The sequence below is a fragment of the Emydura macquarii genome, unplaced genomic scaffold, assembly GCF_026122565.2.
Source record: "Emydura macquarii macquarii isolate MOO-44397 ecotype Brisbane River unplaced genomic scaffold, CSIRO-AGI_Emac_v2 contig_3348, whole genome shotgun sequence".
NCBI classification, from domain to species: Eukaryota; Metazoa; Chordata; order Testudines; family Chelidae; genus Emydura; species Emydura macquarii.
The window spans coordinates 8,208,881-8,230,521 of NW_027133485.1; the positions used below are offsets into that span (position 1 = coordinate 8,208,881).

At 43.2% G+C, this 21,641-nt stretch overlaps 1 protein-coding gene across 10 annotated transcripts; it reads left to right on the forward strand.

Annotated features, from left to right (window-relative positions):
• Positions 1 to 1,436: 1,436 nt before the first annotated feature.
• Positions 1,437 to 20,273, forward strand: MTFR1L (mitochondrial fission regulator 1 like). 10 transcript variants are annotated; one of them, XR_010917271.1, is made up of 9 exons: positions 2,690 to 3,799; positions 4,573 to 4,708; positions 5,513 to 5,617; positions 6,685 to 6,794; positions 7,677 to 7,888; positions 12,156 to 12,465; positions 16,848 to 17,041; positions 17,505 to 18,179; positions 18,711 to 20,273. XR_010917271.1 is itself a non-coding variant. In XM_067533825.1 (8 exons), exons 3-8 carry the CDS (start codon positions 4,682 to 4,684, stop codon positions 18,814 to 18,816), a joined length of 870 nt encoding a protein of 289 aa, XP_067389926.1. In that variant the 5' UTR covers positions 1,437 to 1,566; positions 3,702 to 3,799; positions 4,573 to 4,681; the 3' UTR covers positions 18,817 to 20,273. The 10 variants fall into 10 exon arrangements, 6 of the variants coding, with proteins under 6 accessions (XP_067389926.1, XP_067389928.1, XP_067389927.1 ...); XR_010917272.1 differs by having other exon boundaries at positions 18,021 to 18,179; XM_067533825.1 differs by lacking the exons at positions 16,848 to 17,041; positions 17,505 to 18,179 and adding an exon at positions 1,437 to 1,566 and having other exon boundaries at positions 3,702 to 3,799.
• Positions 20,274 to 21,641: the final 1,368 nt, after the last annotated feature.

Consider the following 21,641-nt stretch of genomic DNA (forward strand, 5'->3'; position numbering starts at 1 on the left):
AGGAAGTATAGTGTGGGAAGGGACATCAAAACTTTTATTGTCTCAAGGCCAATGTTTTGAGCCAGGGCCAACACATCTCTCTCTGCATACTGCGGAGCCTAAGATCCATACAATCTCATTCTTCCCAGGCAAAACTCCCTTTGCTGCTGCTAGAAGTTTGGCAGTGTGACACCTACAGCAGAATATTGCTGCAAACTCTTGACAGTCAGCGAGAATATTAGAAGGAACAGATGACGAACGGTCTGGAACTGACAGAGAAATCCTAGAACATAGCCCATTTTTGAGGAGACTGACTCTCCGGTAGTCTGGGATGTGGATAGACTCAAATGCCAAGGTATTTAAAGTTGGACTGGGTAAGTCCAAGGAGACTACGTTGCCATAGAGAAGCAAATGAAGTTGAAATGACTCCTGCTCCCTTCCTCGTGGGGCAGCTAGCATGTCTGCCACATTTCTGCCAATGGCTCTGGTCTCTCCTTTAGCAACAGGCCTATGCCCAAAGCTCCCCTGTAAGAGCAGGAAGAGAGAGTCAGGAAGGGTAAATTCCCTGTTGCAGCCTGACAGAGCCAGCCCGAGGGGCGGGTGAAGCAGGGCGACGGCCCCGGGCCCCGTGCTTTGGGGCGCCCTGGGCTGCTCCCGCAGTCCCATGCGTTCCGGGAAGCGGCTACCCCTGTCCCGGCCGGTCCCAGCCGGGCGGTGGGCGGCAGCCCCCAGGTCCCGGGAAGCTAGGCTGCAGCTTGTTTTTGGGGGGGGGGGGGGGGGGGGAGTTGAACCCAAAGGGTCGGGTTGTTCTGGAACCGCCCGGCTCGGTTCTGAAACGGGCCGACAACCTGCGGGGCGCGTCCCAGGGGACAGAGATCCGGAGCTGCTCCACAGGAGCGATCCCTGGAGGAGGAGAGGGGGGCACTGCGTCCCCGCCCCCCTACAGGATGCAGGGGGCTCCCTGGGCCTCTGCCCCCCTGGGGTGAAAGAAGTTCCCCGTCCCGCCCCCCGCCCCAAGGGGGAAGGAGTTTCCGGGGGGGCCTCCCGCGGCGCTGCCCCCGACGGGGAAAGGAGGGTGCGCTGCAGTTGCTAGGGCCCGAGCGGGTCTTTACACCCATCCCCCACCCCGGCCCAGGCGGTTACCGACCGTTACCGCCCCCGGCCACTGGAGACAGCGGCAGCCCCCGCCTAGTCGTGACGACTCCCTCAGCCACGACGTGCGTCTCGGCGTGACGTCATCACGCACGCACAGGGCGGGGCGGGGGGAGTCGGACCCGTGCGAGCCCGCCAACACTAGCCGGCGGCTGGCTCTCGCCGCCGCGAGGGGTGGACTCGGAGTCGCTCCCCCCCCCCCCCCCCGGGGACTGGCTGGGCCGGGGCGGCGCGGTCCCGGTAACGTGACGTGGCTGCGCAGACTCGTAGCTAGGGGGAGGAGGGGTGAGATTCCGGAAGTAATAAGTCGTGACAGCGGCCTGAGGCGGGTGGTGCGTTCCACTTCCGGGTCAGGGCTCTGGCTGAGCGGAAGCGAAGGGGGTGAGGAGGCGGCGGTACCGGCACCGGCAGGTTCTTCCGTGGAGAGAGTTTCAGGTGGAGGGGGAAGGGACAGGCGCAGTGGGGGTACGGGGGGAGGGGAAAGAAGCAGCTGGGGGAGTGAGGGGGGGGAGTTGGAGGCGTGCTTGCAAGGGGGAGGGGCGTTTCACTCTCCGGTGTTGCCCCTGCCGCCTTGGGTTCCTCTGTGTAGTGGGTGAGGGACTGAGAGCCCCAGGCCCGGGTGGGGGGAAGGGGGTGAAGGCAGGACCCCACTAAGCCCCCCCCCCACACACACACACTTGGTCTGTCTGCAGGTCTTCCCTCCTCTGGCACTGCCCTCCCCGTACCCAGGTCCCCGCGGGAAGCCGGGCACTGTCCTCGCCCCCGTTTTGCAGATGGGGAAGCTGAGGCACCGCGAGGTGAAGTCGGGAGCCTGCGGTGACACAGGGAGGGTTGAGCCGCCAGGAATGGAATGGAGGTTCTTGCTCTAACCACCAGGCAACGCTCCCCCTCCCCCCCTCCAGCCTCGAGCTGGGAGGAGAATCCCGGAGGCCTGGCTCCTGATTTGACCCTGTGAACCACTTGACCACGTTCCCTCTCTAGTTCGTCTTGCCCAGGACTTGTTAGTTGGCGCTAAAGCTGCATCGCTGCAGTCTCCAACTCTCTCCCTGGCACAGATATGCATGCTCCAGTTGCCTGTTAATTTTCCTGTCACTTACTCCGAGGTCCCGAGTAGTAAAATGCACTGTGTCATTGTCATTAAATGTTTTTTAAATTAATACTATCCAAATAAAACTCCCCATTCAAACCAAAAAGGCTCCCTATCCCCCCTTGGGACAAGACTAGGAAAACAGCTGAACCTGGCTTTCTCTGATGGGCATCATGAGTTTCTTGTATCACTGTAACTCAAGAGTGAGGCTTCATTGGTTTGTAGTGTCTCTTGAGACCTAGAAAGTTTCTTTTCAATTGTGGAAGAAGCTGAGCTTGTCCTGGAGCAATCGATTTCAATCTCTGTAGTGCATTTGTTGCAGCTGACCTTGTTCAATTCCTCCCCCCATTTGATTACGCTGCAGGCTCCTGGATACACTAATGTTTGTACTCTTGCGTAAATGAGATATGAGCCAGGGAGCCCGTGACTGGTGGTTCTGTGCAGACAGCAGGCTGAAGAACACTTTGGCAGTAACTCTCTGTCATGTGTAGTTATTTTTGGTTGACTGGGCTGTGATATACTGTTAGTAGCATATGTCACTTTGCTGCCATTGGTTCAGTATGGACGTGGTCATGGATTGATTTTTCTACATCTGAGGCTTGTGTGTCCTTTACCACATTTGTTGCTCTTGAGCCACCAATTCTGTGGTAGTCACTGCTGAAAAAAGGTGGTGATTTTATCACAGCGAACCTTAGATGAACTTGTATTTGTATATGAAGGCACTTGGATCCCACAGTGACTGGAGATCTTATTAAAACCTAGTTAGAGACAGTTGCTTGCTTCATGTATTTCTTCACGTAATCCATATGGTACTAATGTTACTGATGGGATGAAAGTGGACTATGGCACATTAACCCTGTCCCTTGAGAGATCAAGGAGAGGAAATGAGCTGGTGGGGGGAGGAATCCCTTTGAGACAACTAACTGCTAAATCTCGAGAGAGGCCTGCTTATTTTAGGGAGAAGTGTCATTTTAAATGCCTTCTTTGGCTTCTCTTTGGATCTTGGCAGTCAGACAAGCAGCTTCTTACTGCCGACCTTTCCCAGCATGAGATTTTTTCCATTGTTTTGCTGGTGCTTGTTAAAACATTCTAGACATGTTGAAAATAAGAAGCTTAAAGGGACCTCATAAATTGAAATGTAGTCACTTAAACATGAGTTAGATGTATTTTCAAGTATTACACCTGCCCCTGAGTCCCCCCTGCCAATCTCAGTGGGTTTATAATCACATTTTACTATTTTAAATAGCCCTCTCTCTGTTGCTGTGTGAGAGATTCCCCCCTCCCACAACTAACAGGGGAAACTGACCACATACAAAATCCTGTCAGCTGTACAAACTTGACAAAATAGAAAAAAAAAATTATTCTCCTCTCATGTGCCCATCTCTAGAAGATTCTCTTTCACGGGTCTCAAGCATCCTGTGCAAGGCCAGTTAGAACTGCCAACGCTTAACGTTTTTGGATGGTGTCATCCCTCCTTCCCCAGGTTCCCCTGCCTAGTAAGTGGAACGTTCTGATGCTGTGATGTGACTAGTACAGCGCTCAACTGCCTCCAACTGGCAGTTCCTTTGTAACTACTAGCAGGTGAGGAGCTCCTCTCTGGCTGCTCCTTTGGTTGGGGGTGTGGGGGTATTATTTTTCTGTCCTTACTCTTTCCGTCCCCTGTGGAGTGTGAGTTTCTCCCTCCTGGGTTTAGATGTGCAATGGGTGAGGAGTTGAGAGCCGGAGGCCTGTCTTTACAGGATCTCGCTAGACACATTTCCCACCCCCTTTATCTTCCTGAAAACCTGTCCTGTCAGCACCTATCTCTAAGGAGTTCAGATAAGAGATGCCTCAGTTTACCCATCCCTCCTTCTTTGGGAGGCAAGTGCCATGGTGAAGAGGCATAAACAGAGACATAGGGAGAGGTAATGACCTGCCAGTCGTCCTGGTGACTTTGTGGCAGAGCTAAGAATAGAGCCCAGGAGTCCTAGCTTCCAGTCTGGCTCCTGAAGCACTTGATCTCACTCTCTCCTTAGTTCATCTGAACATTACTTCTCAGTTGGGATTAAATCTGCATTTTGAGGAAGGCTGACTGGTTACCTTTATTCAAGGTCCAGAAGTATTGTGAGCTCAGAAGGATAACGTCCCACTTGATCTTCACCTCAGCTGTAAGGATGACAGAGTTCCTTGGTCTTAGGGGCCCATCTTAAAACCATTGCATGCCTAAAAAAGGGCTGTGATAACTACTCTTCTGGGTATCATTTTGTGATTGCATCTGATAAATGTAGGGCTCTTTGTGAAGTTGACTTAGTATTGATGTTTAAATACACAAATGCAGAATTTGCCCACATCTAGGCTCATTGTGGTTTTTTTAGTGAGAAAATCTGTGTTTTTCAAGATGAAATAATATGATGCTGCCTTATATTTCTTGGAGCTACAATTTTCATCTCGGATTTACTTGTACATCCGATTTGGGAATCTTCTATGCAATCTGAGATGGAAACAGATTCAGTAAGTACACATTTTCTTTCAAAAATACTTAATTATGCAGAGCCAGGAGATCCTAAAACTTCTCATTTTGCAGAACATCATGAGAGAGACCATCTCGTTGGTCATCTCATTCCCAGCACCCCTAACCTTTGTTGCTTGCATAAGAGCTACGGGAACGGACCCTATCACTTCATGTACTCACTATAGGGATTTATTATATATAAAATTTAGCTATTCTGTTTGAATTGTGAGATTAGAAGTACATTAAAGAACTTCTTGTTATATGATAAATCCAAGCGTTGCTTTGGCTTTCAAATCTATATTATAGGAATTGGTGCATTTATAGCCCAGTGGTTCAATTTGATTATTTAATATATGGGTAAACAATTTAAATTTAAAACTAACACTATCCGGTAGCTTAGGTCCAAAATACAGACTTTGTGTGTCTTACAAAAAAAGTTTTATCAACCAACTATGAATAGGGTTTTTTGCATGAATTGAAAAATAACAGGCTTGTTTTGATTTAAACAATTACCTGCAGAGTTTGCTACCAGAAGTCTAGAAGACAACTATAAGCAGACATGAAACTAACTAAGAAGGAGATTTTCAAAGGCACAAATACCAGTTAGGCACCTCACTTAAACATGGGTTTGTAGGAAGGGGATCTTAATTTGAAAATAAAAATTGGCACGTGCTGATATTCTTGTTAGCTGAAAAGGGTGCCATAGGTTTGAGTTTATTTTATATGATGGCTCTGGACACTTTTAGAAACTGCCTTTTTAAAATCTATTCTTTCTTTATTTGAAATGTTGTCTTGATTCTCAGACTATCCCAATTTGGCAGAACAAACCCCATGGCTCATCACGCAGTGTTGTCAGGAGGATTGGGACAAACCTTCCTTTAAAACCCTGTCCTAGAGCATCCTTTGAGGTAAGAGAATACATCAGAGATTCTGGAAATATATCCAGGACTCTGCAGTTCTTTAGCAACAGAAGTAATTCTGATTTGCCATTCTTTCCCATAGCAAAGTCAAGTATTTTTGAACCTAGAAATGCACCACATGCAGTCGATAGGATTGTATTAACCAATTATCATCAGTTTTAACAATTTTCATTCTTCCTAGACTATGTCTACACTTGCCGCCAAATTCGGCGGCAATCGACAGGACAGTCGCAAACTATATAAAGTAACTTGCGTATCTCCCGTCGACTTCCTAGCTTCTACTTACCGTGGTGTCTTCAGTTCGCTGTGTCAACGGGAAATGCCCACCCATTGACGTAGTGTTACTCCAGCTGGGGAGGTGAATTAATGGGGTCGATTTCCAGGTCGATTGAGCGGGTCTCCACTTCCGCTTTATTTATCTGGATAAATCAAACAGATGGCGGTGAATTTGCCACCATCACTCTAGACATAGCCCTAGTTTTGTAAATCCACTGTTTGGAAATTATCAGTGGCAACCTGGGAACAGCATGTTCTATACTACTGTGCCTGCAATTGGGAAGGAATGTGAGCTAATGATTAGAAGGGACTGAGTCCAAACTTCTGGGTTCTGTTCCCAGCTGAGCCACTAACTCAGTGTGTGACCTTGGGCAAGTCACCTAACCTCTCTGTCTGTTTCCCAAACCATAATATGAGGCTCATGATACATGCGTACCTCATTGGGTGTTTGAGAGTTAGTTCAATAATGATACTGCTGAAAAGTGGTGCTCATTTATTTGTCCTCTTTTGGCTGCATTTTAGGCTTTAGTGAGTACATTGTTACAGGTTCATTTTTCAGTTTTATAATAAACATCAAAAGAGCTAAGAGGACAATGTCATAAGCCAGTACACTGAACCATTGAATGCATAGACAGGAATCCATGTACACTAGCTTCTTACAGTGAAGGTTCAGCTATGAATCTGATGCGGGGAAGGCGTCGTCATCTTTAAATTGTACCAAACGCATTAAACAGAACAAAACCATTATATTTATTTTAATGTCACTCTGTTTTTCCTAGGTGCTACCAAACATCTCAGATCTATATCTAAATGATGCACCTCCAGTCCCCTCTCTGGCAGATATTGCATGGATAGCAGCAGATGAAGAAGAAACATATGCTAGAGTCAGGTACTTTTGCTTGCTTTCTCCCCCCTTTTCGTTCCGTTCTTCCATTCCTTCTGTACAGTGGCTTAGTTGTGAAAGATAAAACAGTAACTGATCAAATGCTCATAATTTTTAGTCACTTTGAGTTGTTCTGATGAGATGCCTGTTGATTTTTGGGGGGCTTTTTTCTTTGAAAGGGATGTGACATTTTGGCCAATGACACTAGGGCAAATTCTGACAGAAAGTGCCAGGAGATATTTAATATTCAAGTAGAGTGGCTGGGCCCTTAGTTTTTAAGATTGTAGCTGAGAGACTCCACCCAGTAAACTACATAGTGCTCATTGTTATCTACCGCAGACGGATGAACCGTTGTCATATCCCTTTTGGGATTCAAACCTATGGGTCTGGGAAGTCTGCTTCTATCCATTTACTGGCCTGCCCTAGAACTTCAAAAAATGAACTTTAATATTAAATGTGTCTTGTGAAAAATAACATGCAGGCACTTTGAAGTCTGAGACACCATGTAAAGAGGACAGGTGACGCCCCCATGCGCACACAATATCAGATGTCACTCTATTGTACTCCATTGCATAGAAATGTAAACCAGCAAGAAGAGAGGAATATCCTACTGGCCTCCCAGTTAAGGTTCTAGACTGAAAGTGAGGAGCCTTGCTTTTTTGTTCCTACCTCTGCCACACGCTTCCTGTGTTGTCTGGGGCAGCAGTTTTCTGTGCTTCATTTTACTCCTTTGTAGGAAGAGGATAACATCTACCTGCTAAGTGATTTGTTATTTGTAAAGTGCTTTGCAGTTCTTGGGTGGAAGGCTGTAGAAATACAAAATATTATTGCTCGAGTGGGGTCTATTCCATTTCCTTGACTGATAGGCATTTGTACTGTGCTTTTTAGGAGTGACACTCGCCCATTGAAGCACAAGTGGAAGCCCAGCCCTTTCTTTGTTATACAGCGAAATGCTTCAGTTCCCAACTTGAGAAAGCAGGAAGAAAAGCTGCTGGTCTTGAAGAAACCTGGTTTACCAGCCCTCAGTCGGACAACAGAGCTTCAGGATGAGCTGAGTCACCTGCGGAGTCAAATAGCTAAAATTGTAGCTGCAGATCCAGGTAGCAACATAACAGCCCTTCTTTTCTAACAGTAAAAGGCTTGCGACAATGAACAGTGATGATAACACTATAAAAGCAGTCAGCACTGGTCAGATACTTTATCAAAACATTGCCAGTATTCTGGCTTTTTGCATAAAAATGGAAGACAATACATATTTTCTTCTTTGGATCCATATCTCTAGCATGTAACTTAAGGTTCTAATCCAGTATATACATTTTTAGTGGTATACATACCAAAGCTGTCCAGACAGCTCATTGTCACAATTACAGCTAAGTTGAGCATCATAGAAGTTTTTTTGACTAGTGGGGAGATGACAACCATGCTGATCCTACTGCTTCCTAAGAACTGGCAGTGGCTTACATACAAGACAACCATTTCCAGCATCCAAAATATAGTGGCACATGAATTACATAAATGGCTAGAGTTGAAATCAGTTCTTGTGAATTCTACATATTTCTTCCCACCCCTTGTTTGTGGAATGTCCTCTATGATGTCAATAGAATGATTGGTACTGCTTGTAGGTATTAGCATTTGTTTAATTAGGAAAGCCCCACTTACTTTTAAAAGTAAGTTCAACCAGAATCAGTCATAACCTTTTGGGAATGCTAACTGTACTTGAGAGAGAGAGAGGGGGTATTGAATCTCCAGGCTGAGGGCCTTCCATTGGATGAAAATTTTGGGTATCTAGTCTTGTCATTCCTGCCCCCATGTCTATCATCGGTGTTAAAAAGCGTTACTTTCCTGTATATCGCAGTGCTCTGGTTTTTCCTGACCAGAGATGAGTGCTAATTATTCTCAGGCCAGTTAGGCTTTTTGAGATAAGGGCAGCTGAAGTTCACAGATTGATTATAAGGCCAGAAGGGACCATCGTGATCATCTAGTCTGACCATGCGTACAACATCTTCCTGAATTCATTCTAGTTTTAACTAGTTGGTTAACTGCTCCCTGTAGTAAAAACACAACTAAAAGCAGACTGTTTAAGCCCAAAAATGCAAGTAAATTTAGCATGAAAGAGGGAGTTCCATCCTTTAACTTGCTCTTATGGCCTAGCTTCTGCTGGGAGGCTCTGAAAATAAACAGATAGGATGCTCTTTTTGGTGAAGCCGCAAAGTACACAGTGGCACCACATCCTCGTTCGGACTGCTGACCATTCAGAGTCAGATAGTGGTGTGAGACTAGAAGTAATCTCGGGGGCCTTATCAATCTTGCTACTTTTAAAAGGTTTCAAAGTTGTAATTTGCCACATTACTGGAACTTGAACCTTCTCCAAAATAGCTTCTTTTGTAGGAAGCTGAAGCTGTTGTTCATGTACAGTGTATTTGGAATGTTGATATACAACCAAGGTATAAAGATAGTGGCTATGATGTGGCTTTCTGTCAATAGCAAAAAAGGGGAAAAATTTAATTTTGTTACTGCAAAAAATGGAAAAGCCTTTTCCATTTTTAAATAAAATGATATCATGACACTATCTTGTATAGTATTTTTTGTCACGGGAAATTGTGGTAAGTGAAATATCCTTTATTCTGCAATTCAAAATTGTGGGGGTTTTTTTGTTTTGTTTTTTTGGGGTTTTTTTAAATTAAAACCCAGGCACTTTCCCATACTCCACTACAGAACCAAATCTAATCATTTGTGGGGAAGGAGACAGTTGAGTGGGGTGATGCTTTCAGAAGTCATAGCTGTGACAAACTTAACAACCTCATAAACAATATAAGCAATTGCTTATAGTTAGTCATGTTACAAGAGAGCCACTTACTCATTACTCATATTATACTAGATTCAGTTTGAATGTTGGCCTCTGCATTTCAGACATGAATCTTACATATTGGGTTCAGCCAATTTTAACTTACTTTTGTCTGTCTTTAATATATTAGATGCCCACTTGGAATATATAGGATTTTTGTCTATATCGAAATTAATTGATACGAGGTACAAAGTAGGCTATCTATTGTATCTATGATAATCTACTCAGGGCAGAATACCTAGGGGAGCACTTGTATAACTCCTTGAATCTTCACAACAGCCCAGTGAGTTTATTTTTACAGATGTGGGGAAACTGAGGCAAAGAGGTTCTCTTGGACTACACAGGATGTGAGTGGCAGAGTGGCCGTAGAACTTGAGTTTCTGATTCCCAGGCTTCTGCTCTAACCACTGGACATGCTGCCTCAAAAGTAACTGGAGACAGAATTTGACCCTTAAAATGTCAGCGTATATTGCCTCTTAATCAGCTATTTGTACCTTTCATTCTGCTTAAGCCGTACGGGGTCGATAGTAGCTTTAACACTTTCAATTTGTGTAGTAAAATGGGGTTTAATAATAGAATGGATTACAGCTCTTGCTAAAACCACGAGTCTTGTCCCACCCCACACTCTTCCTAAACCAGATGATATTATATTTTTGTGTAACTGTCTCACTGCAAACTCTGGTCCAGTCATCATTTTCCAAAGAGATTCACGCATGATTTCATGAATGTAGGAATTGCTCTTCCTGGTAATTTCACTAGGAAATTAGTGTACTTTCCATGCCTTTGAGTAGGGCATGGTGCCTTTTCTTTCTTAGAGACAGACATAATCTGACACGGTGTGTGAGACTACCTCACAGAAGATTAAGAATTTTTCCAAGACCCTTTTTTTTTTTCCCTAAGACCCTTCATGGTCATATTTAGGTTACGTATGTAGAACAATAATACTTTTTCCTGATCTCTGGCGCATTTGTACTCTTACAAAAAAGACAAAGCACAGACAAAGGAGGAAAGGATTATCTGATCTGTATGGAAACCCATCCATAATTTAACATAGAATGTGCTGTGCAGAGATCCTGTTGTCTTTGAGCCTTAAGGTCTCAAAGAATATGCACACTAAAAATGCACACTAAAAATATAATTCCCAGGGTGGAGGAGTCATCTCACCAAGGTTCTTGGAGACAGTGACTGTAAATGATGTCCCCTCTTTGGAGAGACTGTGTGTTTCCCCTCCCCTCTTCCTTCCTCCTCATGTAAGATCTAAGAGGAGCAATTTGAATTAGAAACAAAGAATGGAGAAAATGCCCTATCTTTAGAGCAAGAGGTTGGTTCAGTCATAAAAATTGTTCAACCCACCTAAATTAAAGGAAGGTAATAATTGTGGGTGAATTAGAGATCTCCATGAGAAACACTGATCATGTGTTTCTCCTCCCTCGGCAATGTGCCCAAGTTTGTCTGCTAGTTTATAAGGGCCCTTCGCAAACTCTACAGCATATTCTGATTTCAGTGCTTTGGAATTTATAATTGAGAAGATAGTTGCAGCCAAGTAATCTGATAATCCAAGAGATAACTACTGTTATCAATCTCATTTTGGGAGGTGTTGCTGGAAAGTAACAGATATGGTGAAATTATGTTTATCTACATAAACAAAATTACTCTGATCATTGGAAACTGAAAACTATCGAAGAAATTTTCACTAATTTAAAGTGATTATGTAAGGTTCTGTAAAATCCTTTGTGACATAGAAAAGGCCCTTCTAGAATATATGTACTCTATAACATGTTAAATAAATTAGGGAAAAATCCAAGTTCCCTGAGGGCATTGGTATCATGTTCAAAATTAAAATACAGAAGTTCCTGGTTCCCAGTCTTTTGAGCATACTATGTCATTTGTAGAAATGCCTGAGATTCCTGTGTAATGGTTTTCAGGAAAAAAATGGAAAGGAAGCAACTTGGGAGACATGTTGTGTAATGTGAGTGGCCCTGGTTAGAGGCAGGGGATAGTGCTGTAGGAGGAAGACCCTAGATTGGAAGAGGAAGAATAGCCTTCTGGTTAAGAAATTGGGCTGGGACCCAAGAAAACTTCATTCCGTTCCCAGATTTTACAGGTGCCTTGTATGTACCATTGTAACTTAATCTTTGTACCTCGGTTTCCCACCTGTAAAATGGGAATAATATTTCCCTGGCTCTGGTGGGGGGTTGTGAGGATAAAGTTGGTCTTTGTGAGATGCATGGGTACCATAGCGATGGAGGCCGTATGTGCACCTAGATTTGTAGACAGAAGCATGGTGTAAGAGGCAGTGGGGATGAGAGCTGTAAGGGGGGGGGGGAGGCAGCTCTGGATTGGAGGCACAGTGCTATAGGAATGGCGTGGATGGCGAGAAGGACAGTCCTGGGTTATATTTATTTTTACATAATTTGTGGAAGGTTGGTCAAGATCTGAGCTTGATTTATATTCTACTGCTTAGAAAAATAAGGTGGTTTGGCGCTAGTTTATGTATCTACATATATTGTTTTCTTTTTCAGCTTCCGCTTCATTAACACCAGATTTATTATCTCCAGGAAGTTCAAATGCATCTTCTCCCTTGCCTTGTTTTGGATCCTCATTCCAATCTACAACTTCCTTTGTCATTAGTGATATCACAGAGGAGGCAGAATTAGAAATTCCAGAGCTTCCATCAGTTTCCATGCTTTGTTCTGCAACCTCTGAATATTGTAAACCAGATCCAAAGGATGCTGATGAGGAAGATTCTGTATCTCTTTCAAAGGCCAGCAGTTTTGCAGACATGATGGGCATACTTAAAGACATTCATATGATGAAACAGAACAAAGATTTGTAAGTCTTTCCTGAACCTCTTTTATTTTTTGTGTGAATGCTCTTGTCATCTTTTTTGTGTCAAAGCACTGTAGACAAATTGAATATTGTGTTCATCTGCTTGTCCTCCGTGCTGATCATGCTTTACAAAGAAATATTTGTACAGTAGAACTGCTGATATTTCTGTATTTATGTTGTTTTATTTGCCTCCAGAATGATAGTCTTTGAGCCAAGCCTGCACCTTTGTTTTTAAGGTTAGAAAACACTGGGGAAAGGGGGGAACCTACAGCACATCTGCTAGCACACTGCTTGACAGCTGTGCTTCAACCTAGCCACACCAAAAACCATCTTGCTTTTTTTATTGAACGAGAACACCCTTTGTTAGCAAAACGGAAGTGTGGGGAGAGGAGATGTCCATGGTGTGATTCTCCAGGTTTGAAGCCCTCTGAGACTGTTGTCCTATATCTGCACACCTTTCCCCTCTAAGCTCTGTGAGTGATCCACGCAGTGTCTGAGTAGGCAAAGCGCCAACCTCATGCTTTTTTTTTTCCTCAAAAGCACTGGCCTGAAAGCAGATTCATAGTACTGTGTTGTCTTGTAGCTTGGGAATGCTAAGTCACTGACATGCTTACCTATGCACTGACGGGGGACAGGACCCCATCCTCCCAGTGAAGAAATACCTTCTCTAATATCTCAGTTGGCCTCTGTGCTGTCCTTATTTCACATGGACAATGTGGAATTGCACTGATAAAGCTCAACCCTTTCACGAGCACAGTCCAATATCCATGTGGCCACTTCTATGGTATTGTTGGAAGTCCTGTTCAGTATCAAAATAAAGAACATTATGAATTTTAAGCCCAATCCAATTAGAGAGAAATGTAATTCTCTGGCATCAAATGAAAGTATGATACCCTAAAATTCAATAAAACAAACTGAAATATGCTCTGTATAGTTCACCCTGCACCTAAAGTAAAGTATCATTGCTTTCAAATTTTCCAAAGAAATATTATTTAGAAGTGGAAATTTATCCCTTCTCCCTTATAATTCTTGTCCTTAATCTTTCTGGAGGTTGGAGTCAGATTCAGAACTTAAATGAATTTCTTCCCTTCATGAATACCCACTGTACATGGACCCTCTTTTGAATCACTGACTTACGTTTTTTCCTGCCTGACCAAAGGACTTTTTTTTGGCATCCAAAAGCAATTTTGATTTTTCACAGTCAAAGGAGATGTAATTTTCAAAAAAATACTTGTCATTTTAAAGGACTTAGTTAGGGTTGCATCAACTTCCATTCTCAGTTAGGCATTAGGTAATTTAGTCTGTGATGTATTTGGGTCATTTGTGTTAAATCTAGGAAAGTGTAAATCTTCTTTTGATGATAGAAAGTCAGACTTTCTTCAGACTGTTCAATCTGAGCCCCCTCAAATGTAGCATTTGTTATACTTGTACAACACAACATTTAATCGTAATTGAGTAAATTATTTTTCAAAAAGATAAAGTACATCGACGTGTCACACACTTCCCATGCAGGATAAATTCTTGTGTGACGGGAAATTGCCAAACAACTACGGCATATTGGGACCTTGGAATCATGCACTCTGCAGAATAACACTGATTAGGGAAAGATCTGTGATGATCATTTTTTCAGATGGAAGATTTAGGAAACTCATTCCATGTGGCAGAAGCTGCAGAGAAGAAAGCTGTCATACCAGCGTTTCCAGGATCATTGGGAAGGGGCAGGGGGCATGTGCTAGATGAATAGGGGTTGGTGTAGAGGCATTTTACAAGGTCTTTGAGGCAGGCTGGAGCAAATCCATGGAGTGTGTTAGAAACAAGAATGGTAACATTCTTTAGTTTAATCTTAAAATGACTGTTGAACTAGTGGATGCACTTAGGTCAAGCAGCTTGGTTAGTGTGAGGATGCAGGTAGCAGTATTATCCCCACGCTGTACTTATTCAGTCATCTGGTGTACCCTCCTGCATGGATTAGATGGGGAGCTCAGCTAGTTCAATGTCTTCAACAAGCATAGCTGAAGTTCTCCTAAAAGCTTGTCATGGGTGGGAGGTGAGGAGAGGAATTATGGCATAACTGGTAATATTTTGACTTTCTACCTCCCTGGCCAAAATGCTTGGGGATAACTAATGATCAATGAAAAAGGACTATTCCTGGGATGTTGCGATTTTGTTGCTGAACCATCCGAATAGAAGAAGGAAATAATGTGAGAGATGGCTCAGACACAAGGAAAAGGTTACCACCTGGATGAATGCTCTCCCTCCCCTCCAGCCCAGCAACGTCAGGCGTGACCTCCCTCTGAGGATCAGCAGGAACAGGAGCACTGCTGCTGAGAAAAATCTAGGTGAAACTGAGCCCCTGTGTGTGACCTGAGGATTTGAAGACAACAGCAGACTTTAACTCTTTCAGCAACTGTATACCCACTTGCTGCAGGAAGGACCCAAGTATGAATCCTCTGGGCTTTTCAGATCAAGTTAAAGGAGTTGTCCAGCACAGCGAGACGTGGTGGTGCCGATGCATACATGGCTGATAGCTCTATACAAGGCTCCATGGAATTGCACAGTTCCCGAGGAAGTCTGTATACATCCATCTGAGCAGTAGATACATCTCAACCCGCATGAAAAGCATCCAGTATCATTTTAGGAAATGTGTGTATGCGTACACTACTGCGACACAGCTGACACTGCAGCTCTGCTGCTGTAGTGCTGTCCGTAGCATAGACTCCTCCTACAATGACTGAAGAGGATTTTCCATTGATGTAGTTAATCCACCGCTCCAAGAGGTGGTATCTAGGTCAGAAGAATTCTTTCCGTGACCTAGTTGCCTCTACCAGGGTAGGTTGACCTTTCCATGGCACTCAGGGTACAACATTCTTCAAACCTCTGAGCAGTGTAGCTAGATCAATCTAATTTTTAAGTGTAGACCAGGCCTGTATATAATGGTTTATGCCTTTCTCCAAAGAAGGGGCTAGTTCTTCTCCAGGTAGTTATGTTCCAATGCCTTATTCCATGAATGGGGGGGTGTATTAGAAATAACTATTAGCACAGACTTCTGTAAAGTAGAATGCAAATGTCTTGTATGAGGATTTCTAACAAATTCTATCCCACCAGGACTGGGTGGGCAGAGAGCAGGAAGAGCCCTGATTTTCTGTTCTGCCAAGGCCCATTTCCCACAGGGAAAACCGCTTGCCTGATTAACAGTAGAAGCTGGATCTCTTTGTACGTAAATAATTGTAGTGTATTATCTAGGATAGCTCTGTTTTTTCCTGAGTGGTATTCAGAATTAATGGCCCAGGTATTAGACAAATACTGTGGTAGGAATAACATGAATTTCCATGTTTCCTCTGGATTTAACATAAGGTAACTGCATTCATTTGAGGCAAAGTTGCGGTGGAGTGTTTTCTATAATGCTTCCTCTTAGGCTATAACCAAACCTGTTTTGGGCCAAAGGCTTGACACCATATATTGCTTGAGCTCAACTGTGCTGCTCTTGTCTGTTCCTCTATCTTAGCCTGTGGCCTTGCTTCCACTTGGAGGTGAGGGTTACAATATCTAAATGAGAGCTGGGTAAATAATTGTGAATAATGTATTCCATGCAATTTTGCAATCAACTGGTGAACAATTTACTAGTCAATAAATTGTCATCTTTGTTTGACCAGCACAAATTGACACTTGCCCCCCACGCCAGCCTCATCCCCTGGTGACGTGCTGTATATCTGACGAGAACTGGTTGGGACTCCCTAAAATGATGTGGGAATAGCGGCTCATACCTGCCTGACTGGCTGAATACAGCACTTGCTTATTGGTGGCCTGGAGAGCAACAAGACTCTGGAAGCCTGGATTTCTTGTGATGGATTGCAGGCCTTGAATCACCCAGGCCTAGAATCTCATTTATATGGCGTTTGTGGCGTCTCATCCTGCTGACATCAGTTCCGTATTTCCCATAAAATGTTAATGAACATAAAACAAGTGAACGTGACAAGATCTAGTGGGGTTAGTCTTAGAACATCTGTTATTTCACAGCTGAAGTACGTTAATGATTCATGAAATATCTGTTTGCCACAGCCACCTATAGTAAATTTCCTCAGTCAGCTTAGAACTGATTATAGAGAAGCTGATCTCTTTGCGGTTATTGTGATGATTATATGTAAATCCCAGCAGTAGCACGTGTAGAAGCAGCATCATGGGTGTCTGACTTGGAAGAACCATGAAACAGAATGAACCAAAGCTGTTTTCAAGAGGCAGCCTCCTGGGATCTTTCCTTTATCTAACTAGTTGCCTGACCTAAGATTCTACCAGAACCTGCAGGACTTGAAGTGAATGGATAAAAAGGGGGTTTAAATGGCCTAACAAGATGATTTAATCAATGCTTCTCTGATGTTCGTGTTTAGGAATTGGTGTTAAAACCCACAGCTCTGGAAACGTCAGGAATGAGTGAGACACATTTGCATGTTTCAACCATTAAAATCAGAATAGAGCCCTTTTAATATCTGATACCTTTTGGAAAGGAATTGTCTGTGTAGTGTTCCAGCTGATCCATTCAGTGTGTGGTTAAAAACATTTAGCGTGAGGATCTGCTTTGAATGTGAGTACGGTTTTTATAAATACTAATAATGGGATTGATCTAATTCTGGTGTAATTGCTCGTTAATTTGGCCATGATTACTTCCTTGGTGGTTGTTGTTCAGTGAGAATTTCTAGAGAATCAAGATGCTGATATTTAATTAGTGCTGCTTGGTGTTGGTTGAAGGTACCACCTCTGCTGCTAGTTGCCTGGTGTCAGTTTTCTACAGTAGCCACTTGTTCTCTCTCTTCATACATTTCCGCCGTCCTGCCCCCCTCCCTGCCTTTAGCTACCCATGGTGGGGATGATGAGCTTTTTCCTTGTGATCAATACAACTTCAGTCTTTATCACTGCAATCTCACTTTGCCACTGCCCATCCAGCCTCTTCCTTCATCTGCTGTTCATTTCCCACCTACTCCCATTGCCCTTTGGAAAGCAGTTTATTGGAACTTTGGATGATTTTGGATTCTCTTAAACTTCTCCAGGTGGAGGAGTGGCTTCAGAAATTCTTCAGTCTATGCTCCGAACTTTGTCTACCTGTTTCTGCACTCTTATCAGAGGGAATCCTGATTCTGGTGAAATCAGTGGAGTGTTTCTATCTACAAGATCTACAGTCATGATTTAAAAACTGAAGTTAAGCAATTCATTAAAATTGTGGATTAAGGCCTGGACCCTGTATGCACTTGACATGTGGTACTAAGGGGTCAGGCCTGAAGCCATGGGTTACTTGTGAACTTCTTAAATCAAATCACTTAGTCTAGTAAAAGCCTCCAGTGCAAATTTGGGATTAAGTGGTTGCAGATTTTAAAACAAATACAGAAAATCTTTTTTTTTTTTTTTCCTAGTTAAAAATAATTCAGAACTGATGGAATGTTTTCCAGTCTATAGGGAATTCTTACTCTTAAAATATTAAACTCTGAAATCAGTGGCTGTTATCATGGGATCCTTATTTTCAAGTATCATGAATGACCCAATATAATTCATACCTTTTTGGTTTCCAGTGAAGTAGGCTCACTTATTCTAAAGTAAACTGATCATCAGGACTCCTCATAAGAGGCAGGACCCATTGCCTGCCTGCCATGCAAGACCAATGTTGGATTATGTGAGAAAAGGAGAGGTAAAACGGAGGAATCTTGTTTTTATTGCAAAAAGACATGCAAGTGAGCAGTGTACCCATTTTACAATTAACTTAATCATAGATTACTTTTTAATAAAGTTTTAATAAAGAAAGGGGCAGCCTACATACAGCTTGTATTTTGCACATTTTTTACCTGTTATTAACACTTCAGATTTAAAACTGGGGGAAAAATTAAAATGTAGACTGAGATTTTCACACCACTTGGGGCATTTAGACACACAATTCCCCCTTGAAATTAATGAAAACCATGTCTCTACATTTCCTAGATAGCTTGGAAAATCTCAGCCTTAATATACCATTCACTTTGTCTTCTATTCAGTTTTGCACTTTACCCAGCTTTGACAATACCAGACAGTCAAGGTTCCCAGTGTGGTAGGGAAATGTTTAAATAAAAAAGGGGTTTCACTTACTTAAAAATTTCTCATAATTGTTTATTTAAAAAAAAAATTAAACAAAATCCTAGTTTGGGCCTAGCTGAGATAGTGTCACCTATGGACTTTGGAGAATTCCTATCGAAATTGCTTAATACATTTAATTTTGTATCCTCCATCAGGAACCGAACATTACTGAAGGAGGAAGACCCTGCTGTTCTTATATCAGAAGTGTTGAGAAGAAAATTTGCTCTAAAGGATGAAGATGTGACCATGAAAGAAAACTGACATTACACTTTCATTTAACTCTGTAAGCAAGTGTATTGTGCTCCTGAGATTTTTCTCCACAGTGGCTGCCTTCCTAAGGATCAAACTTTTTTGCCTCTTTACTAATTAGAAATTATTTCTGCACTGGAAACTTATTCAAGAAAGAAACTGTGGATTTGCCGTATTTTCCATGTCTCTAAATATATACAAACTTTTTAAGAAAAAGGAAATTCTTTTCCACATATATTTTGAAGCATTACTGGTAACAGAGTCTTCTATAGAGTGATGCGAGTGTTGCTAGATGAAGATCTCTTCCTATCTGTTTTCCCCAAGGTGACTTTAACTTGAATCATTAATTTGACTCATGATGGTATTGTTGCAATATGACTAGCTACTAATTTATAATATAAATGGACATAAAGCATCTATTTTTTTCTTTCTCTGTTCAGGGAAAGTTGGGTGAAAAGTTATTAATGAGAGAGTAAATTGCTTCTTCCTTCCAGGCCCTCAGCTTTCAGGAAGTTCTTTTTGTATTGAAGGTGGTTAAGATTGTGCATTATTTTCTCAAAAAAGGATTCCATTCCCTAAGGTTTCTTCCAATTACTTTCCTGTCCATTTGGGACAGGAGAAAAAAGAGTGAATTATCAGACCATTTAACCAAGCTCAATTTGCTAGGCTGGTGTCAGTGACTTTTCAATAGTTTGTAATATTTTAAAGATCAGATTGTCTCCAGAGTCACATTACATGACACTCACATCCTGCCCTAAGGTAACTTGTCAAGAATTCCAGGTGTTAGATTAACATGATCTTTCTATGCAGATTAACTTTATTTTATTAATATAAAATTCAGTAAGAATTTCATCCATATAATGTGACTGAAGATGTATCTACTGAACCATCAAATCTAGGAGTTGAGTCCTGTAGGAAACTATGGGGGAAAAGGAAAGGAAGTGTTAAACACAGGTCACTGGTTGAAGTGTCATTCTCTGCCAATATGCCTCACAGCTGTATTCAAGGAATATGATGTTTCCTTTATATAAATGGAGCCCTTATACTTGGTCCTCCAATTATATTTGTAAGTTTCCTTGATAGGCTCTGCTTGGTATCAGCTGTGCTGGTTTTTTGAGGATTGATACTGTCTGTTTGTTCTGTTTCCTGAAACATTGTTCACAGAAGAGTATCACTGTCTTGGACCTCAAAGATTGTTTTGGGCTGTTTCTGCAGCAGCAGAGGGCAAGGATCGCAATTCTGCATGTTGACTCAACTTGACATCTCTCTACTGTCCATCAGCAATCACTGCGTGCTGTGGCTGCCTTTTCCTGGGTTGCTTTTGAGCAACTGGTGATTTCTTGTGGTGTCTTTCTGAAGTCACTCTACTGTCCTTGTAACTCAGCAGAGAATTGAAAATTCAAAGCATGCCTGTTTAAAATACTGTGGGTTTAGAATAACCAGAGTTGGGAATCTGTTGAGTGAGCCACACTATTTGTGCTGCAGGAAACTGTGTACACTACATTGTTGTTCTGCCTAAAACACACCACAGGCAGCTGGTATCTAACCCCATTAGTTCCTACTTATGTCCAGTACTGTAATGGGATTATCAAGCTTGAGCTGGGTCCAAACATGCTGGTTTTGTTGTAGGACGGGGTAGTGCAACTGGTAAGACTGACTGGCACACAGTCTTTTAGGCCTTGGTATGGAATATCTCAGTGGGCATTGCACAATTCTGTACACACACAGTCCTCTGCTGTGGCACCAGCTGCAAAGTCAGGAGGGAAGAGTGGCCCACATTTCCCCAGAATGCATTCATCGCCACAGCTGTGGACATGCTTCACTGTCAGAGAAAAATATTGGAGCCTGGTCCCATATAATAGGGACATAGGAGGTCAACTAATGCAAATGATGGCACTTGTGTGTGCTCTTTCTGCCCTATCCTGTCATATGCTGCCTTTAAATGGAGTGAATTGGCTCTCTCCCTGGAGCAGGAAACGTACCCTGCAAGCCAGAGTCTTCCCTCCTCTGGCACTGTGACCAGTGGGGGAAAAAATTCACTTCAAGTCCAGATACACTGTGGTAGCCAGTAACTGGCTTAGAGAGGGAGGGAGCTTGCTCTGTTAGAACCCCTGCTGGTAAGGCCAGCAAGAAAGCTTACCTAACTCTCTCCCCCCTTCTCTGCTGTGGCAGATTATGAAGCCAGATCTGGTGACAGTCTCAAGGTTTCTATTTTGAAACAGGTAAACCTGCCACTGTGCTCTCTCACTTTATTTAAGCACCCTGCACTGAATATCTAGGATCCTACCCTGACCCCAGCTACAAACTATTTGGCATGCAAGGTCTGAAATTCCTGCTCTCTCTCTTCCCTTCCCCCCACTAGCTTCCTTTGCTAGGGATGGTACAACTGCAGTTTCTGATGATGAACTTTGATTTGGCTATTGCAACAAGAAGCTTAATCCTGCTAATTTATAAAGGGACTGCATCAGGAGGACATATAGGAACTGGTTACAGCTGACAACTGCCCCTTAGAAGGCATTACAGCTTTCTACATAGGAGATGTGCTCCCTTTAAGTCAAAATATGATTCTCTTGCTATAGACAAACATTACCCTACTACAGTGGTTCCTGGCCCGGGCGCCAAAAGTGGCCTGCCGCTTCCCTCCTGGCTGCAGAAGGGAGCCGCTGCCCAAGGACCCAGGCAGAGCATGTGGCTGCGGGACTACAAGACTGGTGAAGGCTCCTTGCTACAGCAAAGGAGATGGAAGATCAGTGCTCCCCTCTCCCTGGCTGTAACTGGGAGCATGGCAAATCCCCAGAGGGGATAGGAGCACTGATCTCCCATCCCCGACTGCAGAA